The sequence below is a fragment of the Lutjanus erythropterus genome, chromosome 18 (genome assembly GCF_056507025.1).
Source record: "Lutjanus erythropterus isolate fLutEry1 chromosome 18, fLutEry1.hap2, whole genome shotgun sequence".
NCBI lineage: Eukaryota > Metazoa > Chordata > Actinopteri > Lutjaniformes > Lutjanidae > Lutjanus > Lutjanus erythropterus.
In genome coordinates this window covers 7,723,242-7,746,625 of record NC_139334.1, presented here as the reverse complement: position 1 = coordinate 7,746,625, position 23,384 = coordinate 7,723,242, and the positions used below count along the sequence as shown (strand labels likewise).

The 23,384-nt window shown below is 40.3% G+C and overlaps 1 protein-coding gene across 2 annotated transcripts in view; it reads right to left on the bottom strand.

The window, feature by feature from the left end:
• The window catches only part of dlgap2a (discs, large (Drosophila) homolog-associated protein 2a), a 69,993-nt gene that overhangs the window by 30,651 nt on the left and 15,958 nt on the right, over positions 1–23,384 (bottom strand). The window contains exons 2-6 of one of the 2 annotated variants that reach the window (XM_084742347.1): positions 21,300–21,514; positions 11,245–11,313; positions 9,082–9,241; positions 6,999–7,215; positions 1,250–5,246 (exon numbers count right to left, since the gene is read on the bottom strand). In XM_084742347.1, coding sequence (XP_084598473.1) covers positions 2,605–5,246; positions 6,999–7,215; positions 9,082–9,241; positions 11,245–11,313; positions 21,300–21,514 — 3,303 coding nt within the window. In that variant the 3' untranslated portion in view covers positions 1,250–2,604. Of the gene's footprint in view, positions 1–1,249; positions 5,247–6,998; positions 7,216–9,081; positions 9,242–11,244; positions 11,314–21,299; positions 21,515–23,384 lie in introns of those variants that run through there. The other variant, XM_084742348.1, reaches the window with a different exon arrangement.

Below are 23,384 nucleotides of genomic sequence, written 5' to 3'. Positions count from 1 at the left end.
CGTCCTAATTAACTTCCCAATCCTTTGAAAACCTTTCAGATTCACTCAATTTAGCCAACTTTCATAAAGTGTTCTGCACTTATTCAATTCAAAACAGCACACAGAAAAATCCTTTTTCTGGCAGCCCACTGATGTTCAGCTGAAAGATTCTTTTTGTTCCAGCGCACTTTATTAGAGCACAGACTTCAGTGGGCGATTCCATACAGAGCCCATTAATTGGACAGATAGCACAGATATATCTTGTGATTTGCCTGGCTTTTTAGCTGTTCATTGCTGGTAACAGAATTCTGCGTCTTCTGTGGTGGGCTGTGTAGGCTCCCCTCATTGCACGGAATATCAAAATGAAACTATGAATAGAACCGAATACTTACAATGAGGCACTGCATATGAAATGCACAAAATATTGAGGCCATCTGTCATGCACCATTACAACATAATTTTCATCATTCAGTGTCACACATATTAAATAAAAAATAGCCACACGATGTACACCTCTTTTCAGGAAGGAACAGAATTCAATATGTCATTACACTTACGTCCCAGTTGTATTACATTCTCAGTCTTTGATTCCTGAGCAGTAAGATGAAGATATCTTACAGTAAAAAATACAATATCACCTCTCAACAAGGCCTGTTATTACTATAGTCAGATTATCAGATAAATTTAATCACCATTTACTGTGTATTTTTTAAGTAAATTTATCCTATTGTCCAGCAAGATGTGTGGATATGTGGTGTATGTTTGATAGCAGTGTATATAGTGTTGTCACGATACCAAAATTTTGACTTTGATACCAATACCAAGTTCAGTATGATGATACTTGATATCAAATGATACTTGAGACTGAAACAATACTGATTTGAAGCTCAATACCTAATAGATTAGAAACAGAACGTCTACAAGGACTTGGACATACAGCATGCTGCTGCAAAACCATGAGACCCACAGAGTGCACCAAATACATTTACAATGAAATCTTAACTATCATTTTAATTTCATACATATGATGGCAAATTGCTAATCTATGGTTATATTTACTGGGTAAAATGTAAATATATTATGCTTTATTGGCTTGCCCTGCACAATGCCCATGTATCGCTCTATGGCTAGTTTAAAAAGTAGTTTAAAAGTGACATATAGTTAGTGCCTGTAGCGCTATGCCATTTAGCTATTAAACAAAAAAACAAAACAAAAAAACCCCACATATAACTCCCACTCAATACAGCAATACTGCATTAAGTGCAAGTTGAAAGCATGAGTTGAAAATATTCAACTTTTGCAAAAAATTTAAATGTGCTTGTGGGGCTTTGCAGAGTGCATGGAGAGGATCGGGCAGACAGAGCCACTGCTTGCTGACAGACAGCTGCTGAGCACCAGGGAGCTCCGGGGCGGAGAGCAGGGGGAGAGAGCTGTAACGTCTCAGGGAATAAACACAGTGAGACACATTGGATTCTGCTCTGATCCTAAGTATTTTACTTTGTCAGAGAGGAGAGGGTATGACAGACTGGAGGGAAATAACAGAAAGAGCCTTGAGCGCGCAGTTCAGTCAGAGGCTGAACTAAACACAAACACACCCTTGGTGTTTGTGCAAGGAGAAAATCTGCATCACTTTTTGTGTAAACACACCAATATTGACCCACAACAAGTACTGAATGTTGGGAAATTCTAATACCAAACAACTTTTAACAAAAAAGTATCAAAAAAGTACCTTAAATTTTGGTATACCGTGCAACACTAGTATGTGCATGTAACATCAGGTTGTGTGTACATAGCGGCTACATATCATAACTGTACTTGTTTGTGATTATATCTGAGCTTAAGGTGAATGATGTGAGTTATTTCCCCAACAAATTAACAGTATAGTATTCCAGCTTCATCTTAGATTGTGCAAACATCTTTCCACAGCATATTTTTTTTCTTTTGCTTTATAACTGCAGCGTCCATCCAACAGCTCACATAGTAAACAGTATGTCCTTATAGTTATATGATAACTGCAAGATTTACTTCACTCCACTCTAGAGTGACCATAAACAGAGAGCTCAAAATAAGTCAAGGGAAGGAAAGTTTTCATCGTCACTGCAAGGATTGTCGAGACCTTGTATACATTAGGCCATCTTGTCCATAGTCTGTAACAGAGCTCCAAAAGACTCTCTTTAAATAGATGTGTCATCATGTCTTTGATGTAATACACTTACTGAACAAGAACATTCATTACTAGTGTATCCAACGATTAAATAAGGTACGCTGAAATAAGCAGTACTGTTCTGGAAGAAATTTCACATCAGTGGTGATAAGAGCTTCAGAGAGGTTCATACTGTAATGTTTTTGAAGCATGATTGTTCAGTAAACTTGTCACCACTGGGGGCTCATCACATTTTTGCAGTATGGTGCAATCCTTGGAATAAGGTTTTTGCTGCTACCAATGCAGTCTTTTCTCCTGGAATCATACTGCAGGTTTGTGTATGAAGAGGCTCTTGCTTTGAATGCCAATGATCACATGACATTTAGTCCTGCATGTTTCTCTACAGTGCACTGGCAGCTACAAACCATGGACTATAAATATACTTTGAGCTACATTTTGTCTGCTGAGAATGAGGTATGAGCTCACAGAGTGAGAGACACGTATGTGATTTCTGCACTGTTGTACTCGTATCTTCCGCTCCAGAGTTCCACACTGGCACTCCTGTGCATTGATTGTCGTCTCTGGGCCCTCTTCTGCCACCTGTACCACAGAAAAGCTTCCTCACCTGAGGATCTCTCTGGATTACCGGGGGTCTCTCCTTCCACAATTTCCCCATACTCCTTGGATACAGCCATACACTCCAGCGTTTCTACAATCTCATCATCTGGATCCATGCGTGTCTTGCCTTCCACAAGTTCCCCATACTCATGGGAAACAGTCATACACTCCAGTGTTTCGACAATCACATCATCTGGATCCATGTGTGTCTCACCTTCCACAAGTTCCCCATACTCATGGGAAACAGTCATACACTCCAGTGTTTCGACAATCACATCATCTGGCTCCATGTCTGAGGGTTCATCTGTGAGATCTGGTGTTGATGGATTTGAATCTGGGATTGGACTTGGGGTTGGACTTGTGGGTCCAAAGTCCATTTCCAGCGATGTATCGGGAGATACTGAACTAGGAGGGGATATTGTGACAGTGACCTGTGGTAGTTCGACTTTATGTAATTCTGCAGCTACATCCTGAGACATATGAGCTAAGCGATACTCCATAGCTGGATCCAAACAGGCTGATTCTGTTGACTGTGCAGGATCTAAGGGACACAGCGTGGCTGGGTCAACAGTTGGTAGTGGTGAACTTGGACAATCTGATTCATAAGTGGGTGGATCTAAATCCTCTGTATTAGATGGAGAGTCAACACTCAAGTCAAGTGGCTCTGGTTCAGGGTCCATGAATACTGAGTCAAGATCATCTTGATCTAGAGAAGTCAGCATGACCAAGTCAAAGTGGACCAGATCAGCATGATATATAGGGGTGGTATCAAGTGGTTCAGGAAGTGGTGGCCACTCTGAATCTTGGGACTCTGGTTCAGTGTTGAGTTGAGTTTCATCTGAACTGGAAGCAAAGGTTGAGACTGATGTTATTTGCTCTGGGGGAGGGTCAGAAGGATAATCTGGTAGGGTGATAATGGGATCTTGATTTGCATCACTGTCAGCTGGACTTGTTGGAGAGTCTGTGTCAAGGTACTCCGACACCACAATAGATGGACATCTGGTGGCACTCTCTAAATCACATGGTGTAACAGTATTAAGATCTCTGTGATCTGTGGCTGCATCACAACCTGAGAAAGGGTCTTGACTAATGGGGTCAGATGAGAGCACCATGGCTAAGTCTGATGGTTTTGGCTCTAATTCTTTTGGGTCAGCGGGTTCTGGATCTTTGAAACCTGAATATTGTGATGACACAGTAGTAGGGTCTTGAGACACTTGATCTGACATGTCCACAGTGACCGGATCTGGAGACTCTGAGTCTGGCTTGTCCACAGTGACAGGATCCGGAGAGTCTGAATCTGACATGATATCATAATCAAGTTCCTCTGGTGGAGACACAGTAACTACAGGAACTGGATATGGTAACTGTATCCTATCTCTTTCAATTAATTCTGAGTCTGGGCATTTCATGTCATCAGGGTGAGATGGTTCAATATCTGAATGTGACTCATTTTCAGGGTCTATATGTATTAGCTGTGGAGTGACTAGCATTTCTTGTTCCACTGTCACTAAATCCTGAGGGCTGTCAAGGGCTGCATCTGAGGACACTGGCACTGTACCATCAGCAGTGATGGGCTCATTAGTGAACAAATCAGATGAACTCACAATTGCACGGTCTGGTATCTCTGGTTCTGGTTCAGGTTCAGCTCTAGAGGGCAAAGCAGTTAACCTAAATGTCTCAAGTGGTTCGCTTGCTCGAGCAGAGCCTGGAAGTATTGGATCCAAAGAAAGTGGTATGGCACTTTCCACATACATTGACTGTGGACAGGCAAGAATGCTTGGGTCCATCGAGAGCTGTTTCGGCAGATTTCGACGGGCGCTTTTCATTTCGTCCTTCTCCTCTGGACAGTTAACGGCTGCATCTGCAGTGCTTTGCCGGACCAGGACCTTGCTTCTGGCCTGGGTTCCTACAGATACTTTTGATACCTGGGGTTTCTTCTCTCTCGCTCCCCCAGTCCCCCTATCTGTCGTAGAGGTTCCAAGTCCTCCTGCCCCTAGCCCTGCCCCTGCCCCCACACCTGACCTCGATCCTGTCCCTGTGCCAGTTCCTCCACCTAAACCTACATCAGCTCCAGCAGCCATGTTGGCACCTTGGGGAGACCATGTGTTGTAATGCTGTGTGAAAGTGTTAAAGTTACTATTGAAAGCACGAAGCTCTTTACAGAGATCTCTCCTTAGATCAGCTAGCTCTCGACGCATGGCCGAGACTTCTTCCTTCCACTGCATACTGATAGCTGCAGCCAAGGTGGCCGACTCTTTGATACTGGCCTGGATGGCTTTTGGCGATGGCCGTTCTGGGGCACTAGATCTGGGGGATCTGAAGAGGCTTGGAGATACAGGCGGTCCAGACAGAGGTTTGGCTGTAGCCCCCATGTTATCTTGGTATAGCCTGTCTCTTCTTCTGATGGGACAGCCTAGATCATCATGATCCAAAGGAGTGTCTGCCAAATCCTCATGTACACTGGTCTGGTCGGGTAAACAAGAGTCTTCCTGCACATAATTTCTGTCTGGAAGACAAATGTGAATACGTATCTGTAATATGGCCACAGGTGTGAGCAGCTGGAGAGAATGTGCTTTTTTATTGCCACAAAGCAGTAACATCAAATCATGCACTGAATGCCATGAGTCAAAATAAGATAATTGCAGAAAACTCCAACAACTAAGTGCTAACGCTAAGATTATTGCCCCAATTTACTCATCTGTATACTGTAGATGTGTATTGAAGATATTTTATTCTAAAATTTGTAATATACAGTATATATACAGTTAAGTGTTGAAGACCAGTGAAACACTGGGAAAGTACTCCCATTTTGACTCATTTCCTTTAATAGTTTACACTGCCTTCTCAACCTTAATTTGTAGCATGCATTCTTCACATCTTTTCAATGCACAAAGCTGAAACCCCTATCTCTCCGAACACATCACAGAGAATGGACAATATTTCTAATAAATGAGGTGTAAGAACAATCCTTGCATGCTCTTCTGCTTTCAGTTGAGGTAAAGAAATGTGTACTTTGTGCAATGAAAAGAGGCAAAGATGAGCAAAGCTTCCAAACCATTTCCCATCAATCAGGAAGTATAGTATGAACCCTATTGAAAGTGTGAGGTCCAGTTTGACAGATTGATTCGAAGCACCAATTGCCCCATGTCCAAAATGGTGGCGAAATCCATCACATACTCTGTATCATAAGAATGCAAAGATATTTGAGTTTACTGAGAAAGCAGTGTAAGCAAACATTTATAGGTATGAAGAATTGATCATAAGCACATCTCCAGATGGCCACACCTCTAACCCTCCCTATTATAGTCCAACTGATGTTGTTAGTTCATGAATCTATTGTGGGAAGAGGTGGAATCCACTCAGACTTCTCTTCCGGACACTTTTTCTTCTTTTCTTCCCACATTCTTCATCTGTACAAAGACGTATCATTTCCTCTGTGAATCCAGCAATCATGGGAATTGTTGAAACCACCAGCAGCTTGCAATTTATAATCAAGGCTCAGTATCAGAAATAAATGCACGTGTCAGCTGAGTAGGGTTTAGATTTATTGTAACAAGTTTGCATATGTGATATATGTGACTAACCAGTGCGACAGCTCAGTTACCGGTATATTCATTGCCAGCTTAACATTATTGATTATTCAGGCCTAGACACAATAGTGTGGAGTTCTGTAATGTGATCTCATTGTGTGTAAACATGAGTTTTGCAGTGAGACAAAATAATTTATGTGAACAATCTGTGAGCGAAGGAAACAATGCATGTTTTGCACACCGCAATTTCACCATTTCTTTGCCCAATTCTCAAAAAAGCTGTGAGTAAGTGTCACCATGTGGCATCATAAAGAAAGTCAGATTTCCAAAATGTAGTGAAAAAAGTCATGTCTTCACTCTGATCTGATTTTTTACTTGAGACAATTTGCATTTGTGGTTTTCAATAGGGTTCATAGCTTTACTCTCTGATGCATCCAATGGATGAGCAGATGAAGCACTGTATCCAAAATACAGTAGGATGAACTAGCACAGCTCACAAGTGGTCGCTACGGTAATCATACGTCCATCAAAAACAATGGAAACATACAAGAATGATTCATGCAAAGATATGAAGCTGTTTGACAGACTAACTGTTCTATATTCATCCATGAACACACGTTAACGCCAAATGTGAACTTTTGGTGTCAATTTGTACATACAAACAAAAATACCAACATCCAGGAAGTCACACGCTGCATTAAATTGATTTAATATCCAGTTGTTCTTACCTGTGGTGGACCTGATGGTGGAGGTGACAGTTGAGGCCATGGGGGGGATGCAGTCATCGTCTTGGGAGTAGCCGGCCTGGATGGCTCGCAAGTAGCTGTGACTCCGAGTTCTGAAGCAGCCGGGAAGGTCCAAGGCCTCCATGGCCTGAGATTCCACCTCACTGAACACCGACTCACACACTGATTCAAATTGGCCATTTATTTCTGTTTCACTCACCTGTGGGGAACAAAAGCCATAAGCATGCCTTCTCCATTGTTAAACAAGCGAGGATAATTCTTTGTTCATCAGGAGAAATTAATTGGTAGGTTGTAAAAACCTGACATTGTGTTCTCTGTCAATTTCCCTCAAAATGAGAACAAGGCTTGCAGCTAAAATCAAACGAGTGCACATGTTTTAATAGGCAGAAGACAGCAGAGAGATCAATGAAAATGTGTTTTTATAAAGTCACAAAAATTATTTTTGTATTTTTTGAGAATTATCTAGAAATTGTTTTGTCATAATTCCACATTAGTAGATAACCTGCAGGCTGGTTTGCTTTTGCTGCAGTAGCTTGTGATCTGTCTGAATACGACAACGTGCTGGTAATTTTCATGAAATCAAGGTCATACTGTATCTTCCTGTGAAAGATTTGTTGTTGACGTTGACAAGAACTATTTATTTTTCCTGTTTCATATGTGTATGATATATCTTGCCTGTGTCTTTGATATTGACTCGTTAAAAATGGTTGTTTACCGAGTAGAAATAGTTTGATGGTTATCATTCCACTCTTATCTGGCAAATATCAAGAATGAAAGACAAACATCTTGTTCTACTGGGATTTGGAATTAGTGAGAGTTTAGTTGAGCTTTTAAGACTCTGAACAAATCAATATGCCCTCTCTTTTAAGAGGGAGATGGATATCTCAACAACCCCTGCTGGAGTCTTTTAATTTATCCAGATAAACAATGTGCAATGAACTGTCAAATAAAGTAAGTAAAATTAAGTCAGAGAAAAGATTCACAGTGAGAGAGAAAACAATGATGAGGACAGTCATGCTCTTTAACTGGGGTTTTAAATGGAGACGTTAATGGTAAATTTATTTGGTGACATTTTATTTGAAGGGGTGTCCAGAAGACTGTCACTATTATAACCATGTCAAGACATCTTCCATGAACATGAAGGAGCCTTTAGGACTGTTGCCATTAAAAGTCAGTTCTTATGTCATTTTTAATGCAAAGTTGACATTTTTTGAGATGTCCTTATTATGTCAACTTGACATAAATCAATCATCTTGGTACTGTATTCTGCCATCAAACTGGCTTAACACTTATTGACATCTTTATGACAAGTCCAAAATGTACCACTTCACTTAAGGTCAAGGAAAATATTCATGACACAGTTATAACAGCCTAATAACAGCCAGTGTCAAAAACCAATCAGATATGACAGTTTATTATAATCTTAAAACATGAAGCTAAACAGCTTCTTTAAATTTGATAATGTCAAGCTGTCATAACAAAGACATCTCAAACAATGTCAATGTCAATGACATAACTGACTGAATGACACTTAAATAGAAATGACATGTGTCATGACATTGTTATGACCTTGTCATAAACGTCTTCAATCAATTTAAAGCTACTACAAGGAACTTTCATATTGTGTTGATTTTGGAGGCTCCGGATGACAAAAGCAGTAGTGTTTCCCTGCCATAACCACAAAATATGACACAAAAAATAAAATGATCTAAATAAAACTCTCACCTGCTTCTTTTTAACTGGCTAACTATTGTGTAACTTTGCCTTAGAAAAGAAAATGTAGACAGGATAATTTCTTCTGATTTTAAGGAGAATCCGACCCAGTAACAGACATTAAGAATAACTATGCAGAAATAGCCAATCTTCTCGTGGATGGTATCATTTGCTTATGTAGGCATTGGTATTAAAACAACACCATTTCATAACAAGTTAAAAACTCCTTGTAGTAGCTTTAATTGTGCTTGAGACTGAGGGTCCCTCAGCAGCCCCCTGTGTTAAGAACCACTGCTCTCCAGTAAAGGACAGGATTTGAAAGCCTTTCTTAATTGTCAGGGTGCAGACTCACCTGGCTCACTTGGCTAACACAGCTAGCTTGACTGAGGGTGCTGACGGCCCGCATATAGCTCTGGTTCCTGGAGCGAAACTTGGGAGAGTTGTAGTTTGTAGAGGGATCCAGGGCAATGCTTGGGTGCATGTCCCTGGTGGCTTGCAAGTGGTAGCTCTGACTGAACAGAGAGAAAAAAGGAGAAGCAGGCAGGGAGTGGGACAGTCATATTGATGATTTCTTAAGCAAGTCAGCTAAATGTAATTTAACTAAAAAAAACAAGCAGTTTGACTAGTGGCTACAGGTGTAACATGATGACAAAAACAATTAAGTGTTTGTGAGGGCAGCAGGTCTCCTCTGAGCAACTTGAACTTGAGAGTCAGACTGGTTATGACATTGTGTCTCTCTTTCTTCTCTCCCGGACTACTCTGATGTGTTCACCGGTGTCCTTAAAAAGGCAGTTCGATTTCTGTTCTGCTGAAACATCCAATCAATGCTTGGAAATGAGGGAAATGCAAATCAGGAGCTAGTTAGTGAGCAAGCACTTCAGAGAGCACCTCGGTGTCAGGCAGGTCAATTAAATGTGCTACCCCAGCAGTGCAAGAGAGATGTTCAGAAACTGAAGTCTGCTTTGAAATCTGCAGGAGAGACTAATAGAAAAACATAGAAAGAGAAAGGTGCTTTAAGTAAACTAAAGAATACTATGTTAGTCACTTTAGGAATACCAAAATGAGGCTCTCTCCACCAGATCTATTTCTAATGACAGGCAGGGATGAGTAAGCAGTTTCTGGGCTTTTTATAGAGATAAACGCTGGTGTTTGGCAGCAAGGAAAATGCCAGTGTGATTAAAAGTCCTCCAATCCATCTTGTCATGCTGTAGCAAAGCTGTGTGTATTTGCAAAATAATGTCAACCTTCTAAACATCCTAGAGAAGAAACATCCAGAGATCAAGCCTGAATGAAGTGGTAACAGTAAAGAAGCTGCAAATGGGAGGAATTTGAAGTGGGGTTGTCTGAGGTGCTTATCAATAGTCGGTGTGCCTATAGTAGATGGCTGTTGGCCGGCCTCCAGTACGGAGAAGCAGAGAGTAGTATCAGCATGGAAGCTAAGCAATGCACTGCTGTGGACAGGGTCAGCAGCAAAACATATTTCAGCCACTCAATCAGTATCAGATTAAGTGTTCCCTGTACTTAGAATATTTTCACCCCTTTACCTTGTGCCAGACAGCCTTTTCTGATAGAAACAGAGTGCAATTAAATCCCGCCCACATTGGAGGGGAATCATCGCTCTCCATTGACTTTGTATTGCGTGAAGGTGTCTCCTTGTCGTTTCTGTCCGTGAGCAAACAACCAAAAAAAAAATGCAAAAATGTTGCTGCATAGTGGGATGCGATCTTACTTGGTGATTTAATCAAATAATTGTGAATATAAATGTATTTCACTACAAAAGCAAACTAAGGAGAGGGGACACTGTGATATATAGACAATATTGACTTTGTCAGTATAACTTTTCCTCTCTAGGGGTCTCTGGGTGCTAAAATAATCCTTTGAATGCTGAAATCCAGTATTTTTTGACAGTGTTTCTCTCTAGTGGGACTGGTATGACGCATTGCACTCTGTCCCTATGAGAAACTGCCATCATATAAGCCAAATATCTTTTCCTCCAAAGCAACATGACTCCTTGAGCAAAAACAGTGATTTTACCACACAAACAAGGGAGATGCTAGATCTGTTTCTGTCTTGATCAATTAGTTTGTTTGTGACTGGCTGTTGTAAAATCCCCCCTGTGCTCTGATTGGCTGTTGTAAAAACTGTGACCTAATGCAACCCCACATCAAATAATCCAAACTATCCCTTTAATGTGGTTAATCTCTCAAATCATGCAACCACAATGTTCCTTTTTAATATTTTCTAAGAAAGACAGACTTAATACTATATGCAGGTATAATGTATAGCAGTGAGTCAAATCATATTTGTATTGTGTTTAACAGCGCCTTATGCTTTGCCAGTATGAGCACATTGCCCCAGGTGACCTCTCATTGACTCGTCTTGAGTGTTTGCTCTGTGAGGCGTCCATATTGGGTATGTCAGCAGGGCAGCGAGCCAGCTGGCTCTGTCGTCTGACCACTGCAACATGGCAGCAACAGAGAGGTAAGGGGAGGGGAGGCGCTGAGCCTGTATTCACCTTAAGTCTGCAGCAAAATTGGTGATGTAGTTACGCATGTCACTGTTGATTTTATCCAGGCGGTAAGAGCTGTGGGTAGAAAAGAAAACAGAGTTACTGGGTCCCACAAGTGGGAGTTGTTGGATGGATGTGACGTCACTGGGCACAAGTCCAATGGAACTGGCTCTGTATGGTGTTTGTGGTGAACCGAATGTTTGCTTGGGAGTTTTCACCAAAGTGCTGCAAACATTAGGGTGATACAACATGACCAGCATGGCCCCGGAGGCATGATTAAAGTGGGAGTTAAGTTTTATTTGGCAGACAGGATTGCCTGGTGAAGGCAATAACTTATAAATGAAACAACGTAATGAGGAGTGTGTTATGAGTTTTGTTGCGCACACACACACACACATACACATTGTCCACCATCACTGACCCAAAATTATAACACAGACTCAACAATGAAATGCAGGACACAAAAAAGAATTACACTACATCATAAAACACACATTCCTTCCCTGTGTGGCTAATTAGATTTGGTTAATTGAACTAAATGAGAATTAAAAAAAAAGCCTACCTAACATCCTTCCCTGAGCAATGAAACTTAGTGGAGCTTTTTAGCTGACAAGATCAGATATAAGTGCACCGGCTGAGGTAATACTGAGGCATACTTCATCCATCCATGCCTGTAGAGATGTCTATTATCATCATTTGAGTGAAGGGAGGCTGTTTTGAGAATGCGTTGGCCCTTAATCAAATCATGCCAGAGCAAATTTCCTCTGATGTCTCTGATTGGTGCTAATGCACTTCCATTGTTGGCCAATATAAAGGCAAGGGAAGATGGGAATCTCACACTTCTTGCCTTTCAAGCTGCCAGTGAAAAGTACTCTTTCTGTGGTTAAAAAAAAAGGAAAATGGCATTGACATTCACTGTTGTGTGCTAATTTCTGAGAAGAAAGGTTTTAAGTATTTGAATGAACAGTACATAGGTCATGAACAAGGACATCTCTAAAGCACAAAAAAGATGCTGCAGAGAGAGAAGACTTTGTAAGAACGGTTAGTGTACAGTGTGTACTGAAGAATAAAAACCTGAGAGCAAAAGGATGAGGCTACAATGAGACTGTAGGGAAATGTGTCTGTTAGTCCAGAATTTGGAAATCAGCAGATGTGTTTCTTTCTTGACACACATAATGTACTGAGACGGCCTGTGGAGAATAATTATATGTTCCCAGTGTGATGGAGGATAACGAGAGGAGTGAATCTCATCTTGGTGAAAAAAAAAAGAACCTGAGGAAAGGAATATATGAAAAGTCAGACTGTTTAATACACTTCACAATCAGTGTATCCATAACAGAGATGTGGACTCACTAGATTTGAATTACAAATGTGATGACTTTATAGTCAACTTGAAAAAAAAAAAAAAAACTTGGACTTTAATGCCCATGATTTCTGACTTTGGATTTCAGCTTTTTGACTTTGAAATATTTGATGCCTTGTCGTAAGCCCAAACAAAGTATGTTTTTTAAAAAGCATCACTTCATTACCCTTCCTTCATTATGCAGCCTTGTTGAATACTAATTCTAAAGTCTGTTATGTTTGAATAGCAGACTGTTGCTATGCACACACTTATAATCACAGACTCTGACGGAGCAATACAATAATTTTGCAATTAATAACATTTTTATGTAAGTAGCTGTGTAATAAGCAGGATAATGTCACTTCAGAAGAAGAAGGATGAAGGATGAAGATCCTGCTGCACCGTCCTGTCAGGGTTTATTTAGTAACAATTTCCTTAGCAAGTTGACACTTTTGTTGACACATTTCTTGACTAATTTGGCAGCATCCAGGGAAGGCGAAGGAGAGAACCATGCAGAACTAATGTTATGTTACTGAGCTCCAGTTGGAAAAAATTATGCCAAAGATAATTTCCGCTAGATACAAAAAAGTATGCGGTGGTCAACAAAATGTGTGGGTTGAAACTAACATACAGGAAAACAACAACTTCCAACTTTCTTCAACATTTGAAGCAGAGTAGAACTTGGGACTTGCCTGTCTTGACGGGGGATGTGAGCACTTACTTGCGAAACAATGCCTCTGATTGCATACACTGTGTCTTGTAAAACACACACAACTCTTTCTATCAAGTATTCTGTAGGTTCTCTCCAAGCTCTGTGCCAAAAGATCAAGACCCATATCCAGCAGTTTGCCACAATATTAAATCATAGTCATGGTGAGGCAAAAATGTGTTGAGAATAAGCCCTGGAAAGTGAAAAGTAGGCTAACTACAGTATGCATGACACGTCCCGCACAGCCACAAATCAATGGATTGGAATTCTGCTTTGACCTTGAGATCTGAGGGAAAATGCTCATACCCAGTGCTTTGAGAATGAGTAATTACATTATGTCGAATCAGGAATTATCGAATGCTTTGCCAGTGTTAACTTTGATTAATTATGGTGCTTCAAGAAGCTAATCAGGGATGAGGGGCAAACAAACGTGAGATATTTTATAAACTGCCAAAAAGTGGATGGGATTGATTGGCTTGTGGTGTTCAGACACCGGGACACAGTCATTTAAAAAGAAGTTAGGTTGCCGGAGACAGAGGTTAATTATTGGTATTCTTCAGTGCATGTGTGTGTATCAACGCAACCTGCTATCAGATGTGACATATCATTACTGACTGACTCAGTGACTCATTATGCTAATGTAGAATAGTGAAATTTGCCACATGTCATTCACTTCCCATCATCATTGATACATTCTTTAAACATCTTTGGCAGGTCCTACTATGGCACAGAAAAGCTGATTCATATTCAATTTGTCATAGCTGTCGGCTCTGCAGCTTACGGGACGTACAGGACCCTAGAGTGAAGCTGCAATGGCAGGGTGGCTGGGGGGTGTAAATGTTTATTAATTAAAACAATCATTGACATCTAACTTTCTTTCTGGTGCACAGGCTGTTCCAGCTCAGTGGGCCTGTGACTGTGATGTATTCCTTATTGATGAGTCTAACAAAGAGGCGATCCTGTCAACCACGAGAGCGACAGAGAGCTTGAAAGAGGGAAAGATGGAGGGAGGTGACACAACCTGACAGGCTGTTCTCACTTTAACATGATTTGCTTCAGGGAGCCGCTGCTGTCAAATTTGTGTCTGGCCCATCTGAATGCCCCTGCGGGACATCAAATTGCTACAAGAGCAGAGGAAATCCAACCTACGCCATGTCTGTCTTGAATCCAATCTAATTCCATCCCAACAAGCCCAATGAACCATAATAGCATGAGAGCTCTTGTGTCAGGTGGCACTCGCATCCGTGGAGCCTCTTATGTGTGGACTTAAAAGTGTAACAGATTCGGATCACAGCACGGCGGTGCCAAGAACACAAAAAATGAAAACAGGCTCACTTCTGAACAAATGATGAGAGACACATTTAAAATGGCACTGGACACAAGTTTTGTGTAAACTGTGTCCAATTCAAATGTGATAAAAAGTCAAGAATATCTTTGTCCAAATGGGTGAATTAAAATGTTAGAGTGTGAAACAATTGTTGTCAACAACACTGAGCATTTCCCCTTTTTCTACAAAGCCGGCCACACCACCATTTGGTTGCCCGTCCCTTTGGTATTCTTTGGCATTAAACGATCACTGAGCAGCCTGGTTTGCAAACACAAGTGTGCCATGCAGCCCTTGGTGTAAGATGATTTATCGGAATAGAAGTTCATAATTTTGACAATCACCTCTTGCTGCACTTTGAAGCGGCCCATGTTTTCAGCTAAACTGCAGCCCAATTCATACTGCATTTTTGATTTTTTTTTCTTTGTTTATAAAAAACAACCATGAATATTAATTGAAAATACAGTGTGTCAAGTATGATCTGGATTATCAGAAAACTGCACTATTGGCTTTGCATCTGATTCCAAAAAAAGTTGTGACATTGTAGAAATCATAAATAAAAACAATGAAATTATTTGCAAATCCTGTACAACCTATATTTAATTGAATACAGTACCAAGAAAATATATTTAATATTAAAACTGTATTGTCTTTTTGTAAGTATACTTTGATGCCTGCAAGTCAAAGTTAGCAACAAAAAACATTATATAGGTAAACTGGTTAAGTAATAAGAGGTGATAATATAAAAAGGCCATCCTCCAAAGACTCAGATGTCCATAAGCAAGGATGGGCCGATGTTCAACATTTTTGAAAAACAGTGTGGGCAAATAGTCCACTGTTAAAGAACATTTCTTAACATCTGACAACTACAACCTATGATATCATTAAAAGATTCAAAGAATATTTTACACACATCTGTACCCTGTTCCTCTCATCTTCACTGGTGTCCTTCTTATGTTACTGTAATGCAAAATTTTCCCCCTGAGATCAATAACATGTGATCTAATCTCACCTTATCTCTTAAATTAGCCTTTGCTAAGAGTTGTGACCAATATTTGCTGAGTGGGACGTTTTAGAGCTGAAAAATTAACTTGTCAGTGGCCGATATGAAATGGAGACACTGTTTTGTAAAGGACCTCACATTTTTTTTACCCTTCTATTTCTGTACTGCAATTTGTTGTTATTCACTGACCAACACATATACCAATATCTGTGTGAAGGTAATATTGGCCGTTATATCGACCAAACTGATTGATTGATCTAGGACTGCACTAAACCAGTCTCACATCGTTGGGATTAGTAAAAAGGTGATATTTCTGAGGATGCAATCCAAGTGAAAAGATATCACAATCGTGACATTCTTAGAGTGGATTCAGGGCATCAGAACTCTCCAGTAATGACACCCTAAATATCAACAAAGCTGCTGCTGCTGCTGCAGTCAATGGACTCAGAGACAGGCCACACAGTCTGATCCATGCAGGTCAATATCTTCCTTTCAGCAGGGCCCAGCAGACTCTCGGTCTAACCACAGAGAGAACCATTATTCAGAGGGGCCTTGGAGTACAATAACTGCAACTGATAGCCCTTCCTGCTGTTGCATCCTCATAAATCATTCACTGTTTACAGCTATTCAAAATGGATAGTCAGGGGAAGCTTTGCAAGCTGTGGGAAAGGGGAGCATACCTCACTGTGGCTGCCTTATACATTACTTCATACTCTGAAAGAGCTGTTAAAAGGCCAAACAACTGCATCGTCTATGACGGATATCATTGTGATCCCGCCTGATCGCAGTCAATAACATTCGATTCGTCATTATATATCCTCTGGGATGAATATCTGGCTTATTATTTAAGCGTGAACAGGCACTACATGTGGCCCATGACTGTAAAAGATGAATGTCTGCGCTGCCCTTCCTCCTGCTCCTGTCATCCTGCAGAAAGACGTCATGAACACTGCCAGAAATACTTAGTGATTCTGTTAGTGTGTGTGCGTGCGCATGTTTTCATCAGGGTCAGCTTAACAGTGGCGATGCGTATTAGCAGATTCTGTGGGTGTCGTCCGCTGCAGTTTCTGAGCTTCCAGGAAAAAGGCTGTTCTGTACGAGAGAGTAGCAATTTAAAAACCTCTGCTGAATGGCAATGAGTACGGGGTCGGCTGCGTGAAGAGAGAGAGAGAGGAGGATATGACAATAAGAGTGAGGGAATCATCACTGTTAGTCAGTATCACTGTCTCTTACTGTGACTGTTTGACATTATACATACTGTAGCTATGTGTCTGTCACAGGCCGCACTCTACACTGAGGTCAGACACAAGGTCGTCTTTGCATAATGTCGACAATTTATGTCAGATTATTTGCCTTTGGGCTCGTGCAGACCAGAAGCAGAAAAGACACATAGTGTGATTTATGCAGAAGTTGCAGCAGCCCTGTGGAGGATTTCTACACAGTCCAGCAAACCTCCCCGAGTAAAACACACTGCAAGAGAAAAGAAGTCGAAAATACTCACAGTGCTCCACTGGACAACACACAACAGCTGTACGATTGTTGTCTTTATAAGAACAATTCTAACAATCATCAGCCTGTAGTACCTATAATTGTCTCCTCTGTCATTATATTGTCACAATTTTCACAATCCCATGGATTTCTTTCTTTCTCCCTCTCTTTCTTTATCTGTAGACCCAATATTAACATAACATTTAATCAGATTTAATCGAGAGATAATTCATTATGTGATGCTGATGGACTAATGCTTGTACCAGCATTTCAGCTGTCACTTGTCCAAGCAGGTGATGTCAGGATGTCTTGAGTTGTCTACGCCAAATTTTTCTTCTATCATGACACTGACACAAGGATTTTGTTTTCTTAGACCATGTGTCATATGTGCAAAAATAGAACATAATGCTGATTGTTTTTATTTGTTTGCTTTATAGGCAGCAATTTTATGCTTATTTTTATTAATGCATACACTCATTAATTAAATTCATTAATTTATGTTTAATATATACATATATTTTGCTCTATGAGTATTTTAAAAATCTATTACAATTATTAAAAATATCAGTGAAAGTTTAGTATTTTAGTGCCCTGATATCATTTTAGACCAGATTCATTGTTAAACTGCAAAATATTCTGCCCCCATTACATATATTTGTCACAAATCTTAGCCACTTTTGACGAATCATTTTAAAAAAAATGTGTGTGTATTTGTGTATATATTCTACATTCTGTATAAAGCAGGGGTGTCACTCTCAAAGTGGCTTGGGGCCACCACTGGTATCCATAGGAAGACCACTGCATCTTTCAAGTAACTACAAGAAAGCGCAGTATTTCTCAAAATGTACTTTATTTCCATTTCTTACATATCAATGTCATGCTACATAAAAAAAAAAATCAGCAGTTTCAATCTTTTTTTAGTTAGCCGCATATTGGACACAAATTCATCAACTCTTCTGTCACTTCAAATTGGTCTTTAATTTTCAAGGTGAAAATGTGGCTGCAGAGCATTACTGGCTTAAGTCAAGTGCTGAACTGTGTTTTCATTTCAATTGTAGATGAAGAGGTTTTTAAATTGGTATGAAAAAACGAGAAAAAACAAAACAAAACTAAAAATAAAAAATAACCTAACTTTGTGGGCCAGAGGAAGGTGGAGCAGGGGCTGGAAATGGCCGTGTCCAGACCTAACACGGTTGTTTAAACCCCACTTAATCCAGACAGTGACATCAGTCTTTGATGAAGATTTGTGGGAGAACCAGACTATTTTCATTCATTACCTGACAAGTATCCAAACGCATAAAGCACACTGATTTTAAGTGATGGTACAGAAAACAGGTGATTTAATTGGTAATAAATGAAGCATGTTCCTCTTAGGCCAAGCCTTACGTCAAACTGCACCACAGCTGACAAAATTACCAGAAGTGCTGCTGGAGGCCTTTGATTGGGACTTTCACACTGAACTCAAACCTTGATGGGTAAGTGCACCTTAATATGCACTGCTCACGAAGCACAGCAAAGGCAGATAAAGATTGTGTTTTGAAAGAGCAGGCCTAGGATATTTTTTAAAATTGTCATATTATTAAAGTAGACTTGAGAATTTCGGCCGTAATTACTGTTTTCACATTCTGCCACGAACAAAGAGGAACAGGCCCCTTTGAAGGGGGAACAACAGTGAATTTGCCTTCTCGCAGTGCCGCCTTTTACAAAATATCTCTGGAAAAGATGAATCTGCCACGCACAATGTGATACTTCGTCATCTGAAGCACTATAACAATACAACTTTAAAATCACAATGGGGAGTGAAATAAGGTGATAAGTAACATTTGAATAGTTTCACTTGAGGATTCATTATTGAAAAATGAACATCCAAAAACTACTGGAAGGAATGGAAGGTGGGCTTTTTTTTAAACAGCAAATGACAGGTGACGGCATCCATGTTTTTTGATTATGAATCGTGTCTATCCAGTGCCATGTGTCATGCTGAAAAAGAACGAAATAAAGATGGAGAAAGGACGAGAGGTGCAACCGAAGATGAGGCAAAAACAGAGTATAAAGATAAAACAGACAATTACCAGGACATTCAATATACAACAAAGCAGCAAGATAGAAAAGGGAATTCAGTTCTGACCTGAACAGCTTTAGCGTAACCTCTGCAGTCTATAATCACTGCATCATACTCTACTATAATTGGCTTTGCACAAATAAATATGGAGAAAGGTAGATAATCTTAATATTTATGTTAATGATAACCCCAGCAAATACCTTGGGGGGGGGGGGGGGGGGGGGGGGCGCTGTTATAAAAGGTCTCTCAGTTATAACATACATATGAGGCTACTCTTTATTCTATTACTCTTTTTTGGGGCAAGAACTCTATAATCTTGTTTCGCCCTAATCTAATGGATGTGTTAATGCTGTAACACTCCTTGTATCTCTCCATAACATAGTTTCTTGTATTTATTTTTCTGTGACATTGTCTTCAGCTTGTCTCATCTTGTAATCCTCTTACGAGCATTTTCTTCCGTCGCTGACTTACCAAAACAAAAGCCCTCTATTTCCTCGCCATTTAGTGGGACGCATCCCAGAAGAACGTAACGAACACTTTCTTACAGTTGAAGACACTGATATGAATACCCATAAAGGCATTCTAATGAGTACAGGGTTCAGCTATCAAGTGCTTGACACTGATGTAGTGGTGGGGCAACACCATAAGAAAACTGTCAACACTGCGAGAGGGAATGTAATACAGCAAATAAATAACAAGTATGATGTTGCTCAAAACATAAATAGATAGGAAGCCGAGAAAAGGTGTACTCTCAAAATAGGCACAGACAGAAGCATGTCTTGAAAAATAATACGAAATGTCCTGGTGCACAGAGATAATTCAGTTCCACCAAATCATATTGTTTCAGGATTTTTATAATGATTTTTCACATTATTTTAATATGTGACATTTCTCAACTTCTCTAGAATTACATTACATGAGAAACCAACAGAGTTATCTCAACCCGCTGGGAGATTAGTTTACTTAAAGCCGCTATTTGAAACTTTTTTGTCTTTGGCACCCCAAGTGGTAGTATTAAAAATCTTAGTGTCCCCAAGTTGGATTCCAGGTAAATTCCACCCTTAGGATCACTGAGATCTGTGGCCATAAACCAGTGCATAGACTGCACATTTTTTTGACTGGGATTGTTTTAAAAACACAAACAAAAAAAAAAAACCCTGACAGATAATATAATCAAAAAAGTATGTAATGCTGCAGTCCTTCATATTTAATACTCAGAAGTATTATGCACATACAAGTGCAATGAAACGGTCATTCATATTGATATTCCAGGTCGGAAACTCCGTTCCGTCTTGCTTTAGTTTGCTGATATAAACACACCTGATGTGACATCAGGATGGCAGCACGCACAGTGAACGGTAATCAGATTTATCTTTTCATCCATTTTGTAGTGTTTAGTAGTGCTTGTGTTATGAAATGAGCTCTAACAACTTTGTAGATGCCATTTCTATTTCCATTCAGCTAGTTTGTGCTGGATAGAAATCATGCTGGGGGCCTACTAGCCTACTCCTCATGTCTCTTTTAAAGTGAGCTACTCTGATAAATCAGCTGCTGTAGATGCCTGTGAAGTTCAGAGATCTGCCATACAGACATCAGTATGCTGCAGGCGTCCATGTCTTCCCGAGCAGATGAAGAAGGGAAGCATTTAGATTAAAAGTTGGGAAAACCAACTTGGAGTGATCAACTTGCAATTTGCTATGGATTGCAGCATTACACATCGTTACTTTAACGCTACTACAAGGAGTTTTAGCTTGTCATGAAACAGTCTGAATTTATTACTGATGACTGACATAATTTAACCAGACCTTCAAATGAAAATCAGAAGAAACAAGTCTGTGTTTATATATTCCCAGCCAAAGTTACAGTGAGTAGTGTGTTAGCCAGTTAAAAAGAAGCAGGAGGAGTTTTTATTTTTAGATTTTGTGTTATAGTGGCAGAAACACTGCTGCTTTTGTCCGCATTTTAAAGTTCCTTGTAGTAGCTTCAAGATTTCACGACCCAAAATAAGACTGAGAATGTTAAGATGGACTGACTAAATCTACTCTAGAGGCGAAGTGAATACATAAACAGGCACATGTGAGAAAAAACGAAGAGAACAAAAGAAGCAACAAAAGAAGACTGCGTATGTTGTACCTCTGGGAGTCCAGCAGGTCCCTGGGTCTGATGATAGCCTTGACCAGGGCGTCAGGCCGCACTGACTTCTGAGGCGATGTCTTGGGGCTGGAGTCCGACTCTCCACTCTCCTCGTCCCCCATGGCTTTAACGTAACTGCTGCTCCGCATCCGACGACAAGGGATCTCGTCATCCTTCCCATCACCAGGATAACCCCCCCAGTCATCCTGGGGCACCTGGGTGACATGGGGAGGGTAAACTGTCAATGCAATAACAGATTTTCTGGCAAGAAGCTGTAAACCACAATACTGTCATATTATCCCTTTGCAAAGTGATGACAGTAAACAGTTGCCTGTTTATACATTCAGCAGCCACAAAGCAGCATCTGAAGTTGTAGTGTTTCCGGCTGCCTGATAAATGTAAAGCCAATATTTACACCCCTTTTAACTTTGATTTGGTCTCCACCAACTCAGGAGGGAAATATCTGGCTGTCTAGCTGTTAAATGCTCTACTTTCACCAGCTAGTCACTAACTTTGCCAGTCTGCAATCTGGTGCTGATCAATAAAACAGCTGCCTGCTGTGGCCGAAAAACTGTGGTATGAGAGTGTTGAGAAAAAAAAAAAGAGCTAAATGATGCTAAAAAGCACAATAGAGCTGAGATGAACTGCAGCATTGGATGATATGTCTCTGAGTTTGTCATTACACATGACACCTTTCACATTATGCTTTTTATTCTATTGTTCAAAATAAATATCAGCTTTGTGTTTCAGAGGGATTTTCCCTGGATATATTTATTACTTCTAGTCAGTCTTCACTTTGATGAAAAAAAGACTGAACCTGAGGAGCCTCAGTTGTTCTAATTTCAATATACAGCACAAGTTTACAGAGAAGAGCTTGGCGTAGTGTGAAGACGCGGGCACAGTTCATACCAAAAGATTAAAGAAACATTACATTCACTCAGTTTTACACAGTATGTCTGACATCTTACAGAATCACATATCATCATGACACCAGATAATATGAGCAACAATGTGTTTCTCTGCTCATTATCATCATGAGACCGGAGACTCTCAAGGTCCATTTTATCAGCGCATCAGACACTCCTGACACAAAACATGAAGCAGTCTAATCTGAAGGTCACCGAGGTTTCTCAAGTCCACCACATCCCAGGCACATTACAAATCAGGCATAATATACATCAAGCACATTACTGAAGTTATAAAAAGCTGGTCTTGCTCATAAATTTTCCAACAGACGTTGTTATGAATCACAGATGACTCCTTTGCAAGATCATACATGTTGCATGTATCTGACGTGACAATAGGTAAAAGGTCAGAACGGTACATCTTGTGACTTGCATTATATTCCCACCTCTGCATGGCAACAACTATGTAATCTTGAATGTATGATAAAAGGGCTGAGATTTTCTTAACTCATAGAAGACCATATAAATCTAAATGAAGCAATGGTGGAGCATTAAAACCATAAAAAGCACTGTTATAACATTTTCCAGTGTTGAAGTAATGTGCCATTTGATAGACACTTGAATTGAACCCCCTACCTCTGGCATAGTTAGTTCCATCCATTGAGTTACACAAGACCATTTTCATAATGAGTCAACACACATTAAAACCTTCTCACAGCTTCCACAGCTGCTCAGTATTTCGGCTTTTCTCTAGTTTGGCCAGGTTACAAACTGCTGTAAACTGTGACAGAAACACCGTTAGAAATTTGGCTGGCCTGTTCATCATAATTATTGGCACAAAAGAGAAACCTTGGAAAAATAGAGAAAGGGAGCTATCTTTGCTCACCCTGTCGTAGCTATCGCACATGGAAACCTGCCATCAAAACAAGCCAGGCAGTTTACATGTAGCAATTTTCTTCCACTCGTTAAACCAGGTAATTGAGTATCCAGACGTCAGCATCACCATTATCCCATTCAGAGTGAGAAAAGGATGCCCACTTGCGCTCACCGCCTGTCTTTACTACATATAGAGTGCATATTTCACACCGAATGAGCGGCATCACAGCAGTCTTAAATGCTGAGTGTGGTGTGAGCAGGAATACAAACAGTGCATCTTGCATGCAGGTGCTCTGGCAGGACT